The sequence below is a fragment of the Lagopus leucura genome, unplaced genomic scaffold (genome assembly GCF_019238085.1).
Source record: "Lagopus leucura isolate 7727_CA_CO unplaced genomic scaffold, USGS_WTPT01 Super-Scaffold_100002, whole genome shotgun sequence".
Taxonomy (NCBI): domain Eukaryota; kingdom Metazoa; phylum Chordata; class Aves; order Galliformes; family Phasianidae; genus Lagopus; species Lagopus leucura.
Genome location: NW_024962263.1, coordinates 31504150 through 31530145, shown reverse-complemented (window position 1 = coordinate 31530145; position 25996 = coordinate 31504150). Strand labels below are relative to the sequence as shown.

The window sequence follows — 25996 nt, the reverse complement described above, 5'->3', positions numbered from 1 at the left end:
GTGAGATAAAATGTGTTCACATTATATCATCTTCAGAAATTTTTAAAAGTTTTATTCATTCAACAGTTTCTCTACACTCACTGTAACACATTGCTAATCCCCCTTTTCCCAAGTTTCTCCACCTCCACGCATTAAAAAAAAAAATTCATCACACTTTGTGAATCTATGACTAAAGTCAAAAGACATCATTTTACTTTCATACTTTGCAATGCATTGACGTAACATTCCTAAATTCAGGAGTATATGCAGCAAAATATTCCTTCAGGAGTTAGGCTGCTATTCTTTCACATGTGAAAAATTAAAGGGTAACTTCTATAAAACAAAAAAATTACCTGGGTTCTCAGTAATAGGTTGAGCAAATGTGATTTGTCATTTATTTTATAAAATACTTTATTACTATTACTAAGAGGTCTTTCCCTCTCTAAGGAACAAGTGAAACAGATGATTCACTGTGTCTTTCAGTGGTGAAAACACTTCAGCTTTAATTAAATCAGTTTATCAAAGATTTTCAATTTAGGTAATTTGCATGTTTATTTCCTGGTCAGCATGAAATATTATGATGAAAAAAGCAGAAAAAAAATACTATAATGCCCCTGCAATTCAATGCATGAAATCTATGTAGGTTGTTCCAAAATAATGCCTCCTGTTTATTTCCATGGAAATTACAAGAGACACAAAAAGCACAAAAACACGTCTGAGAGAGCAAATTTTTAGCTACAAAACACTGTTTTTCAACACAGTCATTACCATTAGCTAGGAATTTTCACCAGTGATGAGTAACATCCTGCATGAAGGAATTCAGTGACACACCTTTGCTTCAGTGACACACCTTTGCTTCAGTGACACTTCCATGTCAGATATCATTCTGTCAGACTGCCCCTCTACTGCCATTTGTCTCATGGTAACAACATATAATGGGATACTGGTGGGAAGATTCGACCTCTACTGCCATACCAATAACATCTTCCAATGATGTTGTGAGACAACAAAATAATATAGGAGGCATTACTTTTGGAGCACTCCTAGCGTGGTCATAAAATAATAAAATTCACCACATGCTTTGTTCATTCTGAACCTATGCATTTTAAATAAGTATATTTACCTTAGTTTTATAGCCAGGCACAGATTGATAAAGCAATATAAATCTTATTGAAATAGATTAGATTCTTTTAATACAAATCTAGTGAGGTCATGTGAAACTAAGCAAGCAAATCACATGAATTACGCTCATTGACAACAAGGGTATTACATTTTTTTGTAAGCACAAATAATAGATTTAGGACTTATGTGGAAAAAAGGCACACATCCACATTTTCTATTCACATTGTAGCAATCATTTTGGTCACTTTTGGAAATCTGTCTCCAAATTGCTTGACCTCCCTGAACACAAAACTACATATTTAATATGAGTAGGAAAAGTTGGCTGAAAAAAGCAAGTGACACAGCAATGAATTATTAAAATTGAATAAATTACTTGCCATTTTTTCATTAACACGATTAGAATTAATTTTAAGAAAACTTTACATGCACTGCCTCATACTTTATGAGCACCAGAGAGAATAGACTGGGTGTGGAGGAGTGCATGGGTATCACCACTGCTCACTGGCTGTACAACACTCAAACTGGTACCAGGCCCTGGAGGAAGGCATTACTTCCACATGATTACCACATAAACCAGAGTACATTCCCCCCCAGGGACTATTCTATTGTTGTAAAGCACTGTGAGAAGTGTACAATCCATCCTATTTTTTTCCTAGAAATATCCTATCCTATTTCAATATACCTGCTGGCTGCAGGGATTGTCTTATACTCATGTCATCTTGCAACCACTTTGGCAATACAACTCAGACCCACATCTTGTACGTTCAGGCTCACAGAATTATAAAACCACAGAATATCCCGAGTTGGATGGGACCCACAAGGGTCACTGAATCCAACTCCAGGCTCCACACAGCACACCCAAATTCAAACCCTATGTCTAAGAACCACGTACAAGTGCTCCTTGAACTGTGGCAGCTTGGGGCCATTGCCATTGTCCTGGGCAGCCTGTTCCATGCCCACCACCCTCTGGTGCAGAACTTTTTCCTAATCCCCAACCTGATGCTCCCCTGATATAGCTCCATGCTGTTCCCTCAGGTCCTGTCACTGTCAACAGAGAGCAAAACTCAGCTCTGCCCTCCGCTCCTCTCATGAGGAGTTGTAGTCCATCATGAGGTCTCTCCTCACTCATCTTAACCTTAGTAATAACCATTTGGAACACTGGAAGGAACTGAGAACCCACACATACTCTGTATTGGCCAGAAATGGATCCAGAAATGTAAAGCTGACACTCAATTTAAAAAATGGCTGGAGTGGGATCCAGTAAGAAAAAAAAAAAAAAAAAAAAAAAAGACATAGGGAAAGAAGAGACATATCAAATAAGGGGAATCTGAGCAAAGAGTACATACATGGTTTAGGTAAAGGGGAGAAAAAAGCTGGGGAGGTAACAGTAATTAGGATTTTCAATTCTACAGCAAATTGTAAGCTTGATAAATAGTTATTAGAAAAATTAGGAAAACTGCAATCTCAGAAAGCAAGCTTTTCTCAGGAGGAAATGGAAGAAGAGTCTAGACAAAGGCGCCTAGAGTGAGATAATAAATCAGGGAAGCATAATGTAGCATAGGATAAGCAAGGAATTTTGAGTTGGACTTTCAGTATAACTCAGGGATGCTGCTGTGTTTAATGGAGAGTATGAGACTGTGGAGTCAAGCTGCCTGGGAGTATCTGGCAGCTTCCTTATTTTATTTTATTTTTTTCCTATAGCTTTATAATCTATAATTTTAGCTGGTTAGTCAAGTAGTGGAAATGATAAGAGATTCCCCTTGTTTACAAACTATGCAGATATCAATACAATGATATATATGTAAAAGGAAATTCTTTAGGAAAGTCTGCGCAATAGCTCTTCATCTTCCATGCATAACATTTTTCCTCTGTGCATGGAAGACGAAAAACATAATAAATGTTCAGATCCGTTTGAAGCAAGGATTGGGTCTGGTCTGCTGTCTCTGTCCTGTAGAAATCCTAAAGCTTCAAATTCTTGTGGCTGCACATAACTCATCAATAAATCACGTAATTTTTTTTCCATATGGTAAAGGAAGGCTGCAAAGCAGTTTATCAGAAGTAGGTTCATTTCAGTGGTCACGGCTCAGGACATATGTCCATATTATAACCTTATGTAATGCTAAACGTCAGATACTGGGACATAATTTTTTCCTTCTCTTGGTCAGATTGCTAAATCAACTAATATCATTTCCTTGCATATTTGCACTATTTCTTTACATCAATCCCTTGAAAACTGATGCAAGTTACACAACTCTTGTGTAGGGTTCAAAGGGATCACCCAATGGAGCACAGCAAGTGCCAAGTATTCTTCTCACAGAGTTCTACATTGGTTGTCTAGAACTAAAGCATACCTGACAGAATGTTTTAAGTCATGGCACTGGGCAGGTGATCAATTAGATGATTCAAAACATTGCGGAGGGAAGGCTCAAAAAAACTGTGCTTACTTCAGAAGACAAGAGTTTAGACCATTTGCCATATAGCGAGCTGTCATAGTTACTCTTCCTAGAGATCACAGCTGCAACACTGGCATTTAAGCTTTGTCCCTCAGTAAGCAATACATATCTTTCCACACTTTGAATTGAAGTTCAAACAAACATAAAAAAAGAAAAAAAAATCATTTAACCATAGCTGTAGAGAACTAACCATAAAAACATATCTTATAAAGACAACAGCACAACCCTAAAAGGAAATCTCTTTCCTGTTTCCTTCTTCTTTACAGGTGAGGATATTATTCATCCACTAAATTTGAAGTGTTTTTGATACTACTGGCAGCTGGCATAGTGAACCCTGAAGACAGTGCGAGTCAAGATATCTAAGATGATCTATTGAGAGATGAAGAAAATGTTGCCTACTCCACTGCAATTTTTAATACTCCAGATATGAGGCACTCTTCAGCTTCTTCAGCTTTTGAGTGCAGCATATTATGCTGGAATAGGCAATTTTCTTTTCTTTTTTTCAGCCTGCAGAGCTTCCCTCCTGCAATCAGATTTTAAATCTGTCTCATTTCTAATGAATAAAACCACATTGTTGTATTATACAGCTTTCGAGAGAAGGATTGCTACAATACCTCATCTGTCAGGAAGAGTCAACGCTTTGGCAGGCTCCTTAAGAAATATCTAAATTGCACTGTTCAGATACTCTGTCATATTCTCTACTGTATATCTGACAGTCAAGATGTTATCAATAAATCTACTCTTAGCTGGGTAACTTTGCCCATACAGGCATCCATATGTTCTGCCTCCTAAATGCCTGGATGTCCATTTGCATAACTACAGGTGAGTCTCTAACTTAAGCTATGGAATTACTGATAGAGAAGGTAACAAGGGGATTTCAGCTCCCACCAACACAACATGATGACAAAACTTGATATCTATGTAAGCATGCATGTTACTCAGTTAGACTGAGGCTGCATCCAAGCCTATTCTTGGCCTAAATTTTAAAAATTTAAGGAATTTTTTGTTAAATGGAGATTATGTTTGGTCAGCATTCAAAAAAACCTATTGTTTTTCGGAAACCAGAAGCAAACTATCACATTGAACTTTAATTTATTTTGTCTTATGTGCAAGACACAAGGGAGCTGGAAGCAAAAGTGTTGATCATTCAACAAGATGATTTTGCTGATAACACATACTGGAGTCTTTTCAAAGACAGACAGGAAACACAAACTTAGACGAGACAGCTGTGAATGGTTACACATAAACATGATGTTTATCTAGTTATACTTTAAGCATTCAAGCTTTCAAGCTTGCATCTCTATTATGCAAAAATAATAATGAAGCCTTAGTTTACCATGCTTCTGACCTTTTTCAGTTAGTCTCAGTACTTGCCTAAACCTATATAAGCTGATATCTTTGTTCAAATTTTAGTATTTAAATTTTTTCCATTTATTAGGGTGTTTTTTTTTTTTTTCCTGCCTTTCTACACATATTCAAATATCGGCAGGGTTGCAGCTTTAACTCTATACTTCATACACCAGATGCAAGCTAAGATTTGATCTTCACTATTTAAAAATGCTTTCTCTTGCAACTTGAATATTTTTTTATGCTCACATGCAGTGTAAGGTTCATATCTCCAATGGCTAATTCATGATTGATTGCACTTCATAATATTGCTAAAATATTGTTTTAATTTGAGCAGATGCCAAGAACCTAAAAAATCATTACAATAAGAGAAAGATGTTAAGTTATTCTGCTATCAAGTTTAACTTTCATTTCTTTCCTACAATTCATATGCAATAATGCAAATGATTATAAGCAAATAATTCAATCTAGAATGTAATGAAGTTGATGCAAAGATGCTCAATGCTTTCTCTACATATAATTCACCTTAAAAAGGCTCTGAGCCTAAAACTCAAGAACTTTCTCACATATATGACTAAGACTGATGCTTTGGGTACAAACAGTAAGCCAGCAAAAACTTGTTTTACTTTCTGTCCTTATCTGGAACTATAAAAACCTTTATCACATGAACATTTATTGAATTAAGCAGGAGTAGGCCCTCAAAATGCCATTTGTTAACCTTATTAACTACATACTACAGTATTCCTATGCAAATTTTGGTTTATTATTCCTCTTCAGAGGAAAAAAAAAATCAAACGCCACAACACAATCAGTACTTTATTTCTCAAGCAGCAGCACATACCTTAAGCTTCTTTACGCTTGTGCAAGGGTCATTGGAGAAACTCTCAGTATCTGAAATTTCAATATCTTCACCATACAGAACACCAGTCAGATCATTCCTCACCTGTCAGAAGTTGAGAAAAAGGCAAACTAGTAAACTGAGACTCAGTGAGAAGGAAGCAGATGGACTATATTCATTAAGCAATGGTTTGAACGATGATATACTTGTTCCAATTCTTTTCAATTTCATTTGAAAACTAATCAAGCCCCTATTCTTTTACCATTATAATCTACTATCAATCAGTCTACTGGATCAAAAGCTTTCATTACAGATGATGAAAAATGCACAATGGGTTTCCGCTTTGCAACGTGAGGGAGGACAATGCTTGTGAATTTCTAGTGGTTCTAACACCAGAAGTTTTCATGCAGCCAAACCAATTACTGAGACCATATAAAGGGGAAAGACTTATCAAGAAAACTCTTACACATTGTTGATTTTGTGGACTGACTTGAAAACCTCTGCAGTTGGCCCTAGAATGAAGCAACAGAACTTAGTGCATGTTGCTTAGAGGTTGATAAAGCCTGATGAATTCCTCTGAGCCATCCTCCTCTCTTTCAACATGCATGTTTCCATGGAATAGCATGTTTTGCTTAAAGGTGACATAAGCAATCATGTTATAAACAGATTTTCTCATTTATTCTTATGGTGGCAAGCCTTTGTCCTCTTTGAGCTGCTTAAGAGCACAAAGAAGCCAGAAAACACAAAACAATACAGTTACAGATTTAGGGTTTTTTTTTTATTTATTTATTTTTAATTTAACTACTTCAAATGTTTCTATCTTAATCACTGGTGGTTTTCCTCCAACCACATGACTCCAAAAACAGAGCTTCACTTTACTATTCCTAATACACGAGCAAAATAATTTTAGCTGGAGATAATATGGTTACAGACTGAAGTGAAGAAAGAGGCACTCTAATATTGCTTTAATACAATTATCACCACATCAGCACATTTATTTCATTGATCGTCTTTTTTGTTTTTAATTATATCAGAAACAGGAGAAGCAAATCACAATGTAAGAGAAATAAAGAACAAGCATCATATAAAAACACAGGAAATACAATGTTTGGAAGAGAAATATATGTGACACTGTATAGGAAAACGTAGAATTGTATAAATTGTTTGCTGATACTTTCCAATAACCCTCTGTACAGATCTGTAGAATTATATCTTTCAAATCTCTCTCCTAACAGTCCATTTCCTTAACCTCCTTTGAAAGACAAGCACATGCACACTGAACAATCAAAAAATATATGGTATATATTTTCATGGACAAGAAAAAAAATGGAAATGGTATCTGTACTTCAGCAATAGAAACTTTTCCATCAGAATGTAGATAAATGTAAAATTTATATTGTGAGAAGACACTCTGGCCATCTGAAAACAAGACCCAAGTTTTGCTGCATTTCCTCTGCAGAAAGCCTGTCAAACTCAGGATATATAGTAAAATTCAGAGGGTGCAATAGGACATGATTTTTGACAGGGGAGGCACCTCAGTTCAACTGGGAACTTCACAAACTCATCTCTTGATTATCCTTCTGCTTTTCTTTAACGACTGTGACTGTCTCACAGATCTGTACATGCTAGTGGTTCTGTTGGGCGTATTTTATATTTGTATACTACTGAGAAAGAACAATGTAACTACTTTTGGTACTTTACTATTAGATCTTAGCACAGTTTTTGGTTAAAAGGAGGACATTTTGTACTCTCCGAAAATTTCCCTTTAAGATGCTTGTGTCAGGTTTCTTGGTTGACCGATTAAGTACTTCCTAAATAACATTACTAGAATTACTATTTATTGTCTTTATGGTTTTGAACTAAAAGAGGGCAGATTTAGACTAGATATATGGAAAAATTATTTTTACAATTAGGATGGTGAGGAACAGATTGCCCAAAATGGTGGTGGAAGCCTAATTCTTGAAGACACTCAAGATCAGTCTGCTCTGAGCAGCCTGATCTAGCTGTAGGTGTCCCTGTTCATTGCAGGAGAGTTGGATGAGATGACCTGCGAGGGCTCCTTCCAACTCAAACAGTTGCATGATTGATTCTATTACTTCTTTCCCAGCCACAGCTTCATTATAACATTTTTAGCCATGTTTCCAAATTATATGTTGTTTTGTCAGTTTTTTCACAAGGACTGGGAGAAGTGAACATATAGAAAATTACTTTATTAACAAATAATCAGCATTACAAAAGTAACAGTCAGAACATGTCCACCAAGATTGGAACTATATCCTTCATCCTGTTGTGATGTTACAGTTAGCTTTTAAGCACATTCTGTGAAAGAGTAATCACTGACCAAAACAAACAAACAAACAAACAAATAAACAAACAAATAGCTTTTCTCATAGTATACTGGTAAAATGAGTGATGTTTTCATTTCAGTAATCTCATTAACTGCTCCTTATCACAGAATCACAGAATGGCTTGGATTGTGAGGGAAATTTCACCAGTCCCAAGCTCTGCCAAGGGGCTGCCCAGCGCCCCATCCAACCTGGCCTTGAGTGCCTCCAGGGATGGGGCACCACAGGTTCTCTGGGCAGCTGTGCCAGCACTTCACCATCCTCTGAGTAAAGATTTTTTCCCAACTTCTAACTTATTTTTTTTTCTATTTCAGTTTAAAGCCATTTCCTCTTGTCCTATCACTACCAGACTGTAAAATGTCATCCTCCCCTCCTGTTTATAAGCTCCCCTCAAGTGCTGGAGGACACAATGAGGTCTCCCTGAAACCTCCAAGATAAAGAAGTCCAATTCCCTCAACCTTTCTTTATAGGAGAAAAGTTCTTGCCATACACTTCATTCTTGATACAAAGTAAAACTATGTTTTTGAAACAGATCAATAACAATTGTAATACCAAATGCAAATAGACTTCTGTTGATCACAATTTAGTTAATATTCAACAACCTCCTGCTCAGCATGAAAGTTCACTACAACTATCACATTCTGCTTAGAAAAAGTAGATTTATCCTTTGTACTTTCTAAAGGTATACAGCTTGTTATTTCTAACCCATAGTGTTTAACCTTCTGTTATAAAATAAGAGGTGTGGTTTTTTTTGGTTGAAAGCTTACTTTTCTAATATTTTCTCAAGTTTATTTTTGTTGTCGTTGCTGTTTTTTTTTTTTTTTTTTCTTGGTGAAGAGGTTTCTAGTAGTTTCTGCAATCTCAGGGAGACTAGATCAATGTTATTCACTTGATCTGATCAGAAAACAGCTGATTAACTCCTAGTATCTTTTTGTCAAATTAGATCATGGAAAAATGATAAAAATAAAACCATGTTAAAAAAGATAGACATTGGAGGAGGCTACAAAGCTGACACTTGATGAGAAAATTTATCCATTCACACTGGCCGCTGATTTGCTGTGCTGGAATTTGTTCATAGGCTTTGCAGTTCAGGTGTTCATTTCTCCTAATTGAAAGGGGCTTTCTTACGAATCATAATGATTTTTTAATTTTTTTGTTCCTGAGCAACACTTCTTTTAATTCAGCCACTGAATATTTTTTTTTCTCCCACTCTATCTTTGGGAAGACTAAAACACTGAAAGAGCTCTTGGATTTCCCACTGAACTAAACTTTAAGCTCCCAAAAGGCACAGTGTATTGGAGCTGGTGCCAGAGAGCTAGAAACTCTTCACTTCACTGCCACCATCAGATATTGCCTGCTTTGTATAAGAGTTTGTTGTGGAGATCTTGCCAAAAGAAAAATGTTTCTCCTCCCATTATCACAACCAGATACTGGGAGGCTCATAAGAATTTATACTGCTGACATTTTTTTTCTAAAATGCTTAATGTTGTTTGTTTGTTTGTTTTTTCCCCCCTCTTTCAATACTGTGATCACACATCTGACAAATCTAATCTTGTGCTTTAATCTTGGGGTATTTTTGCTATATTTTTCACTCTTTACTTTCTACTTTCCATGTTCATGTTCTTTACTTTCTAAATATTCTAAATATCAGTTGATACAGTATTGGAACTTGTGCTTGTCTTCTTAAAGAAGTCTTTTAATCCTTCCAAAGAATTTTACTATGGATTCTACTGATTTGGATATGGGTCTGCCATTGGAATTCAAAAAGCCTGGCACCAATTCTGCTGTGAAACTGAGAATTCAAAATGATATGCATTTTTCTTAAGCAGATGATTCTGTGACAGGTCTGAGGACAAGCTGGAAAATTAGTCTGTGTGTTCACATCAGGCACAGCTGTGATGGAGACAAACATGAGCACTCCTACAGAACAACTAGGGCAGGGACTGGAATGCGTATCACTATCAGTATAAGCATTTTGAGAGCTCAGCAGTAATTGTTTAATTCTACCAACTCTTTGTAAAGGAAATATTAAATAAATTAATTAATTAACACCACACTTTTACTTAATTATTGAGTAGTATAGGATAACTTTAGCTGGAGGAAACTGATGTATAAAGCTATGCATTAAATTCTGGTGGGGATTTGGAGTTTGTAATTAAACCTTACCTTGACTTAAAAAAAAAAAAAAAAGGAGTATGATAGTTCCATGTTGCTTCTGTACGTTGTTAACAATTTAATGAAGGCTGTACCTCTTTGTCTCTTTACAACATTATACATTTTAAGGAAAACAACATTTCCTTTTCCCAAAATGGGGAATATCAGATTTGATAGTCAAAAAAAGCTGCTGACAGACCCTAGTCCTTTACTCACCGTAAAAAAAGAGATTGCTCCTACACTGTTCTTCATGAAAAGCTGGATGAATTGGTATTTCACTCTACTACATTTTTAATAGGTATAGCAATCTTCAAAATTTTTTAGGGGATAAATATGCTTACCCAGAAACAAGCTCCAAAAAAAAGTTTTTTAAATGCATGTAAGAAACACAGTTGCAGGAAAAAAAGTTGGCCCTGGAGCTTGAGGCAATGGATAAGACGCAAGGGAACTAGTTTCTATTCCTCAGTCTGCCAGAGCTGTTCTGTGGTACAGCTCATGACCTAAATAAGATTTTAAAGTTTGCTACCAACTTTGGCTGTATTTCTTTTCTCAGTGTGGACGGTAGCAATACTTGCCTACCTCATAGCTGCTGTATCAAATTCAGTGATGTTTGAGAGGCAAACAACAAAGTCCCTGACCCTGCACCTGTGAAGGAAGAAATACAGGGGTTTTGAGGAGCCAAGAATTCACATTGAAAAGGAAGAAATGAATTTCTTTAATCTCTAGAAAATTGAGAGATTTGAAAGAATTACTACATGGGCTGTAAAAGCAATCAGTACAGATGAGACCAAACTACAACATTATTATGGCCTGTATCAGGAAGTTTATGTATGGGTTTACATTTAAGGAAAGAAAACAAATGTTGGAAATCATATGGGTAGGCTGCTCCCTAAGAGAAAAGCAAGTGCCATTACACAGCAACTGGACCAGGGGCTTACCCTGCCAGGGCTCCATCTCTCAGTGCCATAGCAAGGGGAGAAGGACAGATTTGGATACAACCATCATTTTCTACCATCAGTCTAGACCATCAGACAAATTCGGAGTCCAAGGTAAAGCTGGAAACAATTTACATGTCAGAGACAGATTTAGATCTGGTGAAAGAAAGCTGGGTCATATATAGTTGGTGGTTGTTGGGCTGCTCCATACTGAGAAGACAGGTCTGAGGACAAGCTGGAAAATTAGTCTGTGTGTTCACATCAGGCACAGCTGTGATGGAGACAAACATGAGCACTCCTATGGAACAACTGGGGCATGGGGAGGTAGGGCTGGGAGAGCCCTGATCTACTGGTCAGGTACAGAAAATGGCTATTGGTACTTTCAGACTGCTAACAGTAGATTTCAATTGTTGGCATGTTTTTGACTTCCAGTATGATAACAACAGTGACACACATACTATATTTTAAATGGACAGATATTACTGTTTTCAGTGGGATTATTTGCACAAGCATGTTCTCACCAGAAATACGTAGCTAGTATCCATTTTGCCACAGTACTTCATTTTTATCATGACAATTCTATCCCTATTCCCCACAAAATAGTAAAGAAAGGAGATATTCCCAATTAATTGTCAGTCTAGTGGTGATAGTTTAGATTCAATGGTCTCTACTGATTAATATTTCAAACTAGGTTTCATATTAGACATTTAAAGGTATGGTTTGCTCATTTAATCCTAACTGCTAGCTACAAAATAAATTGACTAATTTTTCTATTAATCATACTACTTTACTTTTAATGGCTATATTCAACGATCTTTTGGTTCACTGAAGCTGCATGTATGTCCTGCAAGCTAAGTCCTTATTGCTCAGGGCAGCCTAATCCTACCAGATATTGATCATAAGAGATTCCTAATAAAAGAGAACTAGTCAGATCATATGGATTATGCAGTCAGATATTTTACTAAGATTATATGCTGCAGAGATTTATACGGTGTACTTTAAAATGTAGTATTGTCAGTAATACGGAATAGAAACGTATATGTATAAAACAAGTGCATGAATTAAAAGGAAATAAGCCATATTTCATCATTACATTGACCAAGCAGAAATTGTTAATAACTCTAATGGATACATTACATCTTAGGATATACAAGCCATTATAAGCAAACATTACTGCTATTTCCATGGCGATGAAATATCACTCATAATTAGAGGTTTAGGAGAAGAGAGATTGTGTAGTGCTAATACTTCTCATTACCCTTAAAAATAGGATAAAATCAAGGTATTTCATAGATACTACATTTGGGATTGCAAAAAAGAAAGAGCAGGTAGAACCTTATTTTGAGCAAAACAAAATCAAGAGCATGCAGAAACTGAAATAGTAAAATATTTTAGATATTAGGAATAGAGACTCACATCCATGAAAAATAATTTTTTTAATAAGTATCTTTCTGCGCAAAAGAGAAATACCAATGGAAATGCATTGGATTTCCTTTTTTTGTTATTGAATGAGATTTCACATAAAGCTTATAGAATAACTTATAGCTGATGCTTATTTAAACATAAGCTTCTATAAAGTCGAGATAAAATATAATTTCTCCCTATGTTCACCAAGGTAGAAAATTTTTATTCTTATGCTTTTTGGTCACAGAAGCTAACAGTAATCATGAACTCTTGTGTTATTTCCAGTAGCTGTAGTAAAAAAGATAAATAGCAATTAAAGGTTGTTTTTGTAGGAGAGAATGACCCTCTTCTGCCATCTGGCACATGGCAACAAAATATAATGGAATATTAGTGGGAAGGTTCAACCTCTATTACCATACCACCAACATTCGCCTCTGATGTCATGGGCCAATATCATAAAACAGGAGGCATTACATTTCAAGCAGCCCTTGTAAAAATAGTTCAAGATTTCAGGAACACTGATGAACAGAACTGAAGAAAAAATCATACACAAAACACAATTCTGGCTCCCTGAATGTGATATACCTTCTTGAAAACTGAAGGCTGTGAGGGCTACCAAATAAATAGAACAACATTTTTCTAGAAGTTTATCAGACTTGGCTCCTACAAATCGTAGACCAAAAGCAAAGGGTCTGGAGTGTGTAACATTATATAATAACATTTTTCATGTCAGGTATTATGAATGTAAATGGGGCCATATTTAGAAGAGATTATTTAATAATTTGCAAACCAATGCCAGAAGCACAAGTAATAAGCAGGGAATTAGAACTGCTTGTTTGTTAAAGCAAGTGAATATAGTAGGAGTACTCTAAGTTGGTGCAAGCAGACATGCAACGAGGACTGCTCATATTGTTGGAGGGCATACAGAGGCAGAGAAATACAGGCATTCCATATTGTTGTCTGTGTAATTAAAAGCACAGTACATAAAATACAGAATGTGTCTTCTGACCAAAAAAAAAAAAAAAAAGAAAAATGTTTTCACAAGTATTAGTATACGTGTTTTGATAACCAAAACTACTTAAAAAATTATTTTTAAAAATGTCTGGAATACATGGGAAATCTGCTTTACGTGTGTGAGTTTCCTAATACAGATAAGGAAATATGGACTGAACAAGGTGGAAAGTATCACACTATCAGAAAAGAAGTCACAGCTTAGAAAAGTACCACGAGTTTCTTCTGAAGCACAAGCTATTACTCCACTCTCTTTAGTGTACACCACTTCTGTAATGGCTTCTTGTGGAAAAGAAACAGTGAATATTGAACCAAAGTTATGGACTTTCTCAACACTAGCTATATTATTAAAGGTGGACTAAATCTGGTATACATTAGCAATTCCTACACAGTCATACATTTCAAACATTTACTACTCAGAGTTACTCAGGGGGAATTCAAACAGAGAAAACTGAACAATAGCTATTAGGAAAACGTTATCATTATCAAAAGGTCTATGATGTATAACTATAAAAGAAAGTGTTTTTATGTAAAGTTCTCATTGATGAAGCAAATTTAAACTAACACTTTCACTTTCACTAAGAACACTTATGCATTCAGTTTCTCAATCTGTGATAGATTAAATACTTTATTCCAACATTATGTAGGAAAGATGTCACATAGAAATTGCCAAAGTCAAGTGGGCATTTCTAAGGGATGAGCCATATCATCCACAAATAAATATCTAAAACAGGTAGGATGAATTGCACCTTGGAAGTATCTCCCTCTTTTTTTCCATTAACTGTAACTAGTGCTTGGATGACTCTCAGAAATAGAGTGGCACTGACAGCTTCAGACTGCAGCTGAACCTCAGGTCTCAAAACCTAACATTGCTTTAAATGTTCTACTACCTGCAGTAACCATTGAAACTTAGAAACCCTAAAGATCCCTTACCTTCAAAAAATGTTATTAGGAAAAGGTCAGAAGTGTGTGCATAATTTCTCTGTCCAGCCAAACATCCACTGAGGGAGAACATACACTTTGTAAAACTGCTTCTTGGCTTGTAGGAGAAATTAGTACAACCTGTTTTCTGAAAAACTTGGAAATCTTTATTGACCTTGAAATTTTTTCTTGGTTGTTTCAAATAATCTGGGTCAAGTTAGAAATTTTACCATGTGCTCTGTTGCTGCAGTTACTTCCTGTACTGGGCTTATGTGGCAGGGTTTTGCAGTGGAGTGTCTGCAGGAGTGGCCTCTGTGGTGGCAGTCTAGTCCTGAAGGATGGACTCCATTGTACTCACTCGTGTTGGAGAAAGTTCTGGAGAAGCTGTGGGAAATCCACACAGGATCAGTTTGGGAAGGATGGCACTCTGTGGGAGGGACCCCATATGAAACAGGGTAACAGGGTGACCATGAAGAAGCAACAGAGATGAAGCATTATGGACAGACCACAGCCCCCATTCCCTGTTCCTCTGCACTGCTTGGGGCAAGATGGGTAGAAAAGGGTAGAAGACAGGGAGGTATTTTTAGTTTTCTCCAGTCTGTTAGCAATAGTCAATAAATTACAATAATATGACTTATGTTGAGTCTCTTTTGGCCATGACAGTAATTGTTGAGGGATTTCCATGTCCTAATCTCAAACCACGAGATTTTCTTCCATTGCACTTTCTGTCCCTTTTCTGTTGATTAGGGAATTGAGAGAGTGGAGTTGTGGTGCTGAGCTACCAGTGCGAGTGAAGCCACCACATTTGCTAATGGTTTAATTGCATCAAACTATGTCAGTATTTACGAAAACTTCAGTATCCAAGAGTCAATCTGTTATCAGCTGAAAACTATGAATAGAACATACAGTAGGGGATTAAAAAAATAAATGTTTACCTAAAACAAAATTCAATGTCATTTTGATGAAAGGCAAGTTATAGAAAACATACCTGCGAGAATACAGACAATAGGAAATTATTATTATTTCAATAATCCTTCAAAATAGCAAACCACGTTTCTCAGACTTCCTAAATGCAGAAAGGCCAGCAATATCATGTTAAGATTTAATCCTGTACTCTGCATGAACTCTGGGAATATTTATCCTTATTGCAGTACACTGCAGTATTTGGGCTTTAGGTTCTTTTGGGGTTGGCAGGACAGGCTTGGATGAGATTTGAGAGGAGTTTAATGAATAACACAATTAACTACCTTTTGTCACTGGGATTATTAACTGAATAAAACCTAACTTACTGACCCAAATTCCTCTTTTCTACACTTGTAGGAGCTACTAATCTGATCTGTCAAAATCCTTCAGCAACCACTCTCTGTGACAAATATCTTCACATTATTCCTTTTTATAAAGCGGAGAAACAAAATATTTTTGCATGTATTTCTGAAGCACAATCTCGTTTTGTATCCTCTGTATTCTTTCCAAAGAAGGAATGTGAATCTGATTATAATTATTGCCATCAAGAGTTTGCACTCATTCATCTACATTGCAGATAGCACAGAGTTATGAGACTGTGAGGAACTGAGATTCTGTCAACGCTTCACAACAATCTCTTTCCTTCTCACTTTCAAGCCCACAATCCAAGAGGTTGAAATCCAGTTTCAGGAGCAAGTAGTCACAATGGGGACTACATCTCTCCCTTTAGATCTCCTCACATTATACTTCGCATTCTAATTAACACAAATATCTTCCAAGCTAGATGAATTGCTACACAAGCTGGGAAAAAATATCTTCCCCAGGCACCCTACACAAAAGACTTCTGTAAATACAATCTGTAAATCCCAACCAGTACTCCTCAAAAAAGAAATAGTTTATATTTCATCCATTATAGGACTCATCTCTGTATTCTGATCTCTATAATTTATGCTGCTTTGTACAGTGCTGTAAATTTTCTGATAAAACTTGATAAGCTAAATTATATTGTATTGTAAAAAAGGTACAAGTACAAACAAATAATAAATAATAATAATAATAATAATAATAATAATAATAACAAATACTGTGTTTTTTTTTTAAATTATTCTGGAAATTAATTACTCAGTGAAGTAACCGGTGACAAAATATTACTCCAGAGAATAATGTCATTCACGGAACATTCATGGAAACCCTACTAGCAGGCAAAGAAGTAAAATCTTGAAAAGACCCTGTATTAAGAGCTTTATGCTATGGTGAACAATTGAAATCATTGTATAATACAGTTAGTCCAGCCTTACTTGTACGAAAAATAAATCCCTTAAAAGTATTTTCATCAATTGTGGAACAGACAATATTGAGAACACTGAGTAGGAAAATGGGTCTTTGATGACTTGAACCTACCAATGGAGTACACAGTCACATTCCAGACTATTATACTTCCTTTAACATGATTCTTGGGTAAAAACACAGATTTGTTAAGAAACTGAAGATGTCTACCAGGTTGTGCTTAACATATATCAAGAAGCTGGTAGTAAACTACAGAGTACTAAGCATGAATTGCATTAAGGGGAGAAAAAAAAATTAGCATGAAGAGCTATTTTGTACTTGTCAACAGAAATACCTGCATTTCCATCACTCTCTTAGGAAGGTTTGCAAGGAATTCATTGAGTAAGGTACTTTAATTCCTGAGCCTGTCCTCTAAAAGAGTGCTGTTATGGGTAATTCTGGGTAAATGTACATTCATTACCAAGACAGTAATTACACTGGCTTCTAAATAATAGATAGTACATGGACATTCTATTTTTGTCACATTTTTTCCTAACTAAGAAAATCTGAAATTTGTATTTTCATTGCGTATCTCAGTCAACAGACTAACCCATAGGACATTGTGTAGAAACAGTACGTATTGAATCCATAAGGCTAGCAAGAGGCCCTTTACAGCCTAAATACTTAATTCCAGAGAAAATAGAAACATAGCAATATTTTGATAGCTAGGTCAAGATACTACTGGCCAAAGATGAAGTTCCAGTGGTAGTGATCTGATTCAAGCAGAACGTGGCATACTATTGCTGTATAAGGTACTGCCAAAAGTAATATAAGATCATTTTTAGAACCACTTCAGACATGCTCTCTCCTAAGGGCTAAAATAAAATTTCATTGTCATGAAAGAAGTCAATGACCTACTGGTATGTTCACGTGGAAAATGTCCAGATAATAAAATAATACACAATAATCTTTCTATCAAGAGATGTATGTGTAATGTATGTGTATGTATGTGTAAGAGATGTAAGATTATGTATTGATATTTTGTAGCATAAAGTATGCAATAAAGTATGCAAGAAAGCTAATAGACAATCCAAAATTATTTCTGATGTTGAAATAAAACAGGACTACAGATGTTCAAACACTTTGAACATCTCCAAATCTTCTACATCTTAAGGCAGAATATTCATATACAAAGTTTTCTATGCCAGAAGAAGTAGGCCAGGAAAATAAACTTCGTACAGGCTTCAAACACACTGTAATGTAGGATTTGCCCTAAATAAGAGATAAAGATCCAAACAGAATTTGATCTAACTAAAGGAAAAGTAACCAGCATGACTCATATCATGCCGACATTCTTTTCTGGGCCATCACTGCATCCATCAGTACCAATAAAGGTTTTTAAAAAAACACAATTTTTCCTCCATTTTATCCATGAATCAAAGTCCAGAGTTTCTTCACTTGACAATCACCTATTTGAGGAAGAGACATTAACCTTAAAAGCACTGAAGCACCAATTTCCATAACAGACACCCAGGCAGAAGGAAGCAGCAAACATGCTGCTGCACTGTATCGAAGCTACGTACTCATCTTTGACTGCTGCTGCCACCAAATAAGGAGAGCACTGACCAAGATCGTTCTGGAGGATTATAAATCCTTTTTCAAACCTCACTGTAGCCTGCCTATTAGTGAAAGTTTTCTGAAGAAATGTCTTGATATTATGTTCTGTTTCCAACCAAAAAAGAGGAGAAGCAATTCTAGAAAATGTCAGAAAGGCACATGAAGTGGAATTGGATTACATGTGCAAAATTAATGACATCTAACATTTAATTAGCATCATAATGCCATCTATTGCCTGAGGAAAAAGGATAACATGAAAAATAAAGCTGAGAAATTCAAGACTAATAAAAGAAACCCAACCATATAATACCAATTCTTTACTACTGAAAAGTATTCTCAAAAAGTGTCATGCACTTGAGAAAAAATCCAATTGTGCTTTTCAGGAAGCTCAAGAAGTTCTCCTTCTGTCTCTAATTACATAATGCCAGAGCTGAGGGATGCTTAAAGGAGTGAGAGAGAATGTCACTGTAAGTCTGCAACAGAAAAAAATACTTAATGTTTAAATGGCGCACCATGGCAGAAGGTGAGATATAGTGACTGCTGTCACCTCTGGTGAAGCAAGTTATAGATAAAACTATTATTTTTGCTACCAAATTCTTTTTTTATTCCCCCCTCCTCTGCTGCTCAAGAACTGATAATGGCACTGGCTGTTACACTGCTGATTTTCTGAAATTCAACATGAGACAAATGTTCTCTGCTGCAGACTTTGGAAAGCCAGCACTTATGTCAAAAAAGTCATGTAACTTAGACAAAAGCCACAGTCACATTCTTTTTGGAAAGTTATTTAGATAAGCAAGATAGTTAATAGCTCAGATAATCAGTGCAAGTTGAATTACTCCACTTAATACATGGTATGCTAACACTAACTTTGCAATCTAAGTTAAAGTAAGCCAAAGCAAGACAAACTAACAGCTCAAATAGACTATTTTCATCATATTGTCTAGGACAATGACATGATTAAATATTATTTCAGAGTTTGGGGATTATCCCTTAGTCCTCCAACTTTAAAGAAAATACAGAAGTTGTATTAAACAGTTTTTTGAATATTGAAGAAAATCTTGCACCAACATTTCCCACAATGTCCCATGGCTGCTTTTTCACACTTTATTTACTTCACAATCCTCAGAAGGATGCCATATGGCGGTGATAATTTTCTGCACTTGAGCTTCTCAGTTTGGTTCATGTACTTCCTCCACTGAGATTTCAATTGTCAGCTAAAGACAGGCTCCAGTTACCTGTGAAAAGTACTTTTTGACAAGAAATTTTCCCCTGGCTTTTGTACACATCTTTTTGAACACTTTAATGCTTTCATTAATTGCTCTGGCTTTTTCACTTCTCCTCTGGCAAATCTCAAGGTTCTGAAATTTTTTTCCTTCTAGCATCTTTTCCTTGATCTCTTTAAATCATAACAATTCTTGGTATATATTACAATCAGGTTCTTTATATATAAATTCTATAGATTATTTTATATTATTCTGAATGGGATTCTGAACAGGTATTGTGTTGCATCTCAGCACATTGTCTTAAATATCCTTACTTCAGTGGGTCTCTTACAGCAATGTAGTTAAAAATACCACTGTGGCATCTTTTCATTTTATTGACTTCGCAGTCTCTTTTCCTACAGAAGAATTCCTCAGAGTCACATTAATATAAACTATTTGGTTTAAGAAAGTAAAGCCAAATTTATCCATTACTTTAATGAAAGTTTTCTTTCCTTTTCTGTCCTTGTGTAACAAGGAATGTATTAAACGCAAATGATACAAAAATACAAGTAATTTATCAGGACTCTCTGAGATGAAATCCCTAATACAGCATGGAAACCAGAGGACAAAATCTTCAAGGCTGCCTGAGCATTACTTGATTAGTTTTATGCTATAATTAAGCAGGAAGTTCTGTTCTTTGTCTTAGTGCAACTGGCTAGTAACTTGAGGTGGTAGAAATTATGGCTACTTGTTATGAACTGGCAATCATCTCCTTTATCATGTGTGCTTTGTGTTGTCAGAGCCCTTTCTATTTCAGCATTAAGGATTGCACTTGGAATTCACAGATCACATGGAATCAGACTTCTGCATCCCCACAGAGCTAATAACAATTTGACATGAAAAAAATGTTCTGTACCTTTTAGGCATATGTAATGCTTCATTTTACCTCTCTGAAAATAGGGAGGAGAGAATACATATGGCATCATTAAGGGTTATGAATTTATCTCAATGAGGATTGAGTAAACTTTTCTGGTAGCTTGAAATAAATTTCAGATCATTTATTACATGTTTTTGATTCATTTAATGGATATATATACATATATATATATATATATATATATATATAAAACTTATCTGTAATTTCTGTTCTGAAGTTAACTGCCAGCTCATTTCAGTGACATGAACAACTCAGAAAAACTTCAAAGGAGCACACTACAATGGAGTTAGGCAAAATTCTGATCCTTTTGAAATTATCCAGCACTTGCATCTAGGCAGTATAGTAAGTATAACAAAAGCATCCACAATATAATTCTGCCTCATCATTTTCCCTACCTTCATATAACAAAAACACTTAAGTTTAAAAAAAAAAAAAATCATCCAAAAACTAAAATAATTTTAATTAAAAGGATAATGACAATATCATACTGTTAGTTGCAAGCAAACTGGTCCAGATATGGTTGCAAAATGGTCACCTGAAACTGGCCATATGGAATGTCAGATATCTATCAAAATGCACTACAACTTTAGTTTTACAGTATCTATTCCATCTTCTCTACAGTATACATTCTGCACTACCTCAAGATGCACATTTCTCCTTTACACATGAATGAGACCAAGGAGAATAGGGAAGAAACCCATTAGCCCTTCAAAGAAAACGCAATCCTGCCAAGAAGAAGCTATCATGTATTGGGAGTCAGGAGGAAGGCATGTGAATTGTTTAGGAAAGGTTCTTTTTTTCTTTTATTTTTTTTTAAACATTAAAGCTGTGTAGACATTTAAATGTAGAACTTTTGAAGCTGCAGCCTGAAGAGTTCTGTAATGTTTCATCTATTTAATAATTTTAGAGCTCAGAGACTTTGTTGAATGTCTGGAGAAGCTCGTTTCCATAAAAATAATGGCATTCAAAAATGCCAGAAGTATAGACGATGTGACAGGAAATCACCATGATATTTCTACTGGAGACATTTCACCATTTCTACTGACCACACATCACTAATTTGCAGGAATATCAATCCACTGACATGGAATCAGACTCTTGAGCACATCAAATTAAGGGGACAGAAAAGTTATTACTGACACTTTGGTCTAAAAAGGTATAACGGAGATAGGAAAGGAGAGGAACTTCCCCCCCAAGCTCTCCCTCAGCAATTCCCTAGGTCACCACCCGCATTTCTCCTATATTTATCCTGAAAGAGAAGAGAAATTAAGAAAGTGAGAATATTTCACAATGTTATGCTACTCTTAGTTTCCTATCCTTTCTCTACACTTTCATATAATAAAGATTAATAGATTAATTTTCTGTTTTACACAGGGAACTTGACATCTAAGTGCCTTCACATGGTGTCTGTGCCATGGTGGAAAATGAGCCCACAGTATCTGAGTGGAGCTATTTACTAATGCTATTTATCTCAGTCAAAACAACAATATACAGAAGCAGAGCAGCTACCCAGAAGCTATGCTGGATTGAATGGGTACATGGATCATGTAAAGGGTAGAGCCCTTATTATTAACCTCTGTAAAATTCATGATGCACAAACATAGTTGCATATGTCAGGGCTCTGACAAAAAAGCTTAATTCATCTTCAATTTATTAATAGAGATCGCTGAAGAAAAGTAAAGTGGCAGCAATACTCTCATATATAAGACAGACATAAAGCACTGTTTGATTTTCTGGACTGTGGGCATTTCCAAAATATTTTTCAGATAAGGACAAATGAGCCTTGCCAATTCTTTTACATAGCCAGCAGAAACATGAACATATAGAACCAGAACAAGATGCAGCAAGGAACTAAACTGCAATTTGTTGCAATGCACTCAAAGCTCATGAACTAATTGAGGGTGCCACTGTCAACACTTGCATGTTTTTTCTAAGAGTACTACATAATCTTTATGCAACTATCTGGCATAAGAACAGAGTAAGGACACAATATATTGAATATTAGCAAAGCTCACCATCTCATTTTTATTTATTTATTTTTTTAATTAGAATAAACTGTAAATAGAAGTTCAAATATTTGCTTTCCACCTCCCAAAGAATGTCTTGCACATCCTATGGGATGTGCACATCTCACTTTGGAGACAACTGTTCAATGGCCTCCTTACTCAGCCCTACTTACAGCTAGTTGGGCATACTTGAACTCACCAGCACCTGTCTGGATTGCAACATGGACAAAAGGCAGTTGGTGCCCACTTGCAAAAACACATACCTTTCAAGAGATACACTTATAAAAAAGACGTATGCTTAAAGTACCTAGAGTCCCTTTGCAGTCATTTCCCAAGACTAGAACTAGCCAATTCTATCCAGTTTTTCCACTAAGAGAAATGCAAGTAAATAAGTAAATAAAAGTCCCCTCGCCCCCCTCAAAAAAAAAAAAAAAAAAAAGGCAAAAAAAACCCTGAAAATTCAGAGGAAACCATACCATAAGATTGATTTGCAATTTGAAAAAAGACTGCAGTCAGAGATTAAGTGAGCTCCAAGATGGATAAGGACAGAACTGAACGATGATGATAACGTCTGTATATGATGAATGGTAAATTACCTACTTAAGATTTTCTAACTCGTCTGTTTAGTCTTGCAGATAAAATACATAAAATACAGTAAAATACAGTTCTTAAGATACATGCTTTAATGCGTATCACCAGCCATTAGGACAGTGACAAAAAAAAAAAAAATAGAGTAAATCTGCAAGCTCTCTGGTGCTCTTGAGCATGAATACATGGCAAACAACAAAATTTTGCATCTATGAGATAAAGTTTGCAGTATTTTTCTTCAGCATACAAAGAAATCCGGTTTTGACTATGGGGCAATATTTTCATGCCAGAGCTATTACCAAGTTTCCATATTCTGAACTTTTTACAGGCATCCTATCTGACTCTAACTAGATATCTGACTCTAAAAAGATATCCTTGGCTGATTTGCACCTCAGTGTCCACATTGCCAAAACTAGAATAAACATTCTTAGAAAATAAAAAAAAATCAAGTTATTTCTATCTACTTAAGATCCACTGTTGAAAAATGCTGACAGCTTCTGCTTCCCTGGTAGGCACCAGAGCATGAAGCAGTGATGTGATATATTGGGCCTGGCTGGGATGAAATTGTGAAGTTAACTTTCTTCATAGTAGACCATCTCATGCTTTTGTTCTTAAATTTCACAAGAATGAGGTCTATCATACAGAAAACTGAAAATGAATGTATGTACTCAGTACTAGCCAACATTTTTATTTTGAAATGACATAGAATTCCTACTGTCATACCAAATTGTGAATTACTACATACGGTAAATAGTCATTCAGCAGAAGAGACAGTCTTACAAGAGGAATAAAAAAATCACCAATTTAATTGCATATAACACATCCTATGCGGATATGTTAGGCCAGTAGTTGGTAGTTACTCATTTTAGACGAACTACTTGGTTTGTTGATTTTGTCATAAACTCGTATTGGCTTTATATAGCAAGGTGTTTTCCCTTTTTTTTGGGAGCGGAACTGCAGGAGTGGCCTTTGTGAGAAAAGCTCAGAAATTGCCCCAGGTCAGCTAAGAAACAGTTCCAGCTCAGAGTTACCGAAGCCTTTTTTCTCATCGTCCTGCAGCTTGTGCGTTTGACCTCTATTATCCTCTCTCTTAACAGAGGACCATAATCGGAGGGAGACCCTTGTGGTTCATAATTTAAAACTAGTCAATGGAAAGCAGCAGGAATCTTCAAGATACCATTTTTTTTTCTATCGAGACACCTCAATTTAGGATGAGAGGTATTTACTGGCTATAAAAGGAACCTAAATGATCAGCTTAGAGTAGACACTACTGATTAGATGGCCAACACTACACAAAACAAATCACAAACAGCAAATTCTGCTAGCAAAGGGTGCGCATTCTGGCCTCTGTGAGACAATTCTGCTTGCATGTTCTCAGTTCTCATCACTAAAGCTGAAGCACATAGCTCACACACCTTCAGTGCAGTGAATATTTAAGAAGGCCAAATCTACATCCAGTCTTCTTTAGATGATGTAAAAATGTCTATTTCACCATATCTAGCCAGAATCAATCTTTACGTAGTTTTGCTGTTAAAATTTGCTTAAAGGTATAAGTCAACAATATATAAGAATCCTATCTGAAAATAAAAGTCAATCAAAAGTAAATTTAAGAAATTGATGGGAAATATTTTCTATGGAAAAACAAACAAACAAACAAACAAAAACAACAGCAGAGCAAGTTATGCAAAATATTTAAAGGACACGATGTTGAGGCTAAACAAGGCAGTCAGGCCTGTGGGGATTTCTTTAAACTTCTTTAAACTCTGTAAACTTCTTAAAGGAAAAGTAATTCCAAAGAGAACAGAAATGTTGAAAACAAGTTTCCAGTTGAAAGGGTGTTGACAAGATGCTGGGTTTTGTCTTTGACAAGTATTTGTATTAAAGTGCTTAATATTCATATAGAAGAAAGCATTAATGAAACTTAATGAGTGATGGAATGCATCAAGAAACCTAGAGAGCAAATAATGTGGTTTTTCATTTCAGCAAACTGGAAAGCGAAGCAAAGTTGGTTTAAGGACAGGCCTCAGGACAAATTGTAGAAGACTGACAAGGGTAACACAGAGCACTTGTCTGCTCCACCAGTGCGAGAGCAAACACTTTTGCAATCATTAGACCTGACAGAGACAAAAAAACAAAAAACAAAAAACAAAAAACAAAAAACAAAAAAAACAAACAAAAAAACAAACCCTGAGGTTTTACTAAGCTGTAGGCAAATTAGTTTGCTAGTACATGAGAATATCATGGGCTGAAATTAAACAAATAAAGCTAAAGTGAGGAAAATGAGTGGAAAGCAAAAGAAGAACTGAAGGCTACACACTATACTGCAGTGCATCATAATCAAATGATAATTCATATATTTGTTCCTCTTTTTCTTCAGGGTATACCATTTCAGTGTGATGCAGACAACCCTGAAGTCTCTGGAACAGCGAGGAGTACAATTTTTCAGTATAGTTCTGAACAATATCAGAACTGGGAACTTTGCAAGCAATACACTGCATAAACAATTTGTATCTCTGCTAGCCTAGGGGTCTCTGAACTCTTATGAATTTTTACTATGATTGTCAGGACTGAATGTAAAACACTATTTTAAAAATGCAGATATATACAATTTGTTCTAAGTATTTTGAAACAGATTTCCCTATATTCCATCTCTGTATTAGTGACTTTGATGTAAACACAAATTGTTATTTTACAGTCTTAGAGAAGATGTCTTGAAAAGACACATAGGCTTCTTCTTGATGAAACTGAGTAATGCCATCAGGCAGAATGTTTCTATACAAATGGGGTGGAGGAAATGACAATACACTTTTCATTGATAAAGTTGCTGCAGCTGGATTCTACAATATCTCCCTCTTTAAAAAATATTTAATACCTCATATCAAAGATCACTGTAGATAAATTAAGAGTA

At 35.7% G+C, this 25996-nt stretch overlaps 1 protein-coding gene across 1 annotated transcript in view; it reads right to left on the bottom strand.

Annotated features, from left to right (window-relative positions):
- GABBR2 (gamma-aminobutyric acid type B receptor subunit 2) overlaps nucleotides 1-25996 on the bottom strand; it is a 448585-nt gene that overhangs the window by 229841 nt on the left and 192748 nt on the right. The window contains exon 4 of the mRNA XM_042869427.1: nucleotides 5743-5844. Within this exon, the coding sequence (XP_042725361.1) occupies nucleotides 5743-5844 (102 nt within the window). The remainder of the gene's footprint in view (nucleotides 1-5742; nucleotides 5845-25996) is intronic.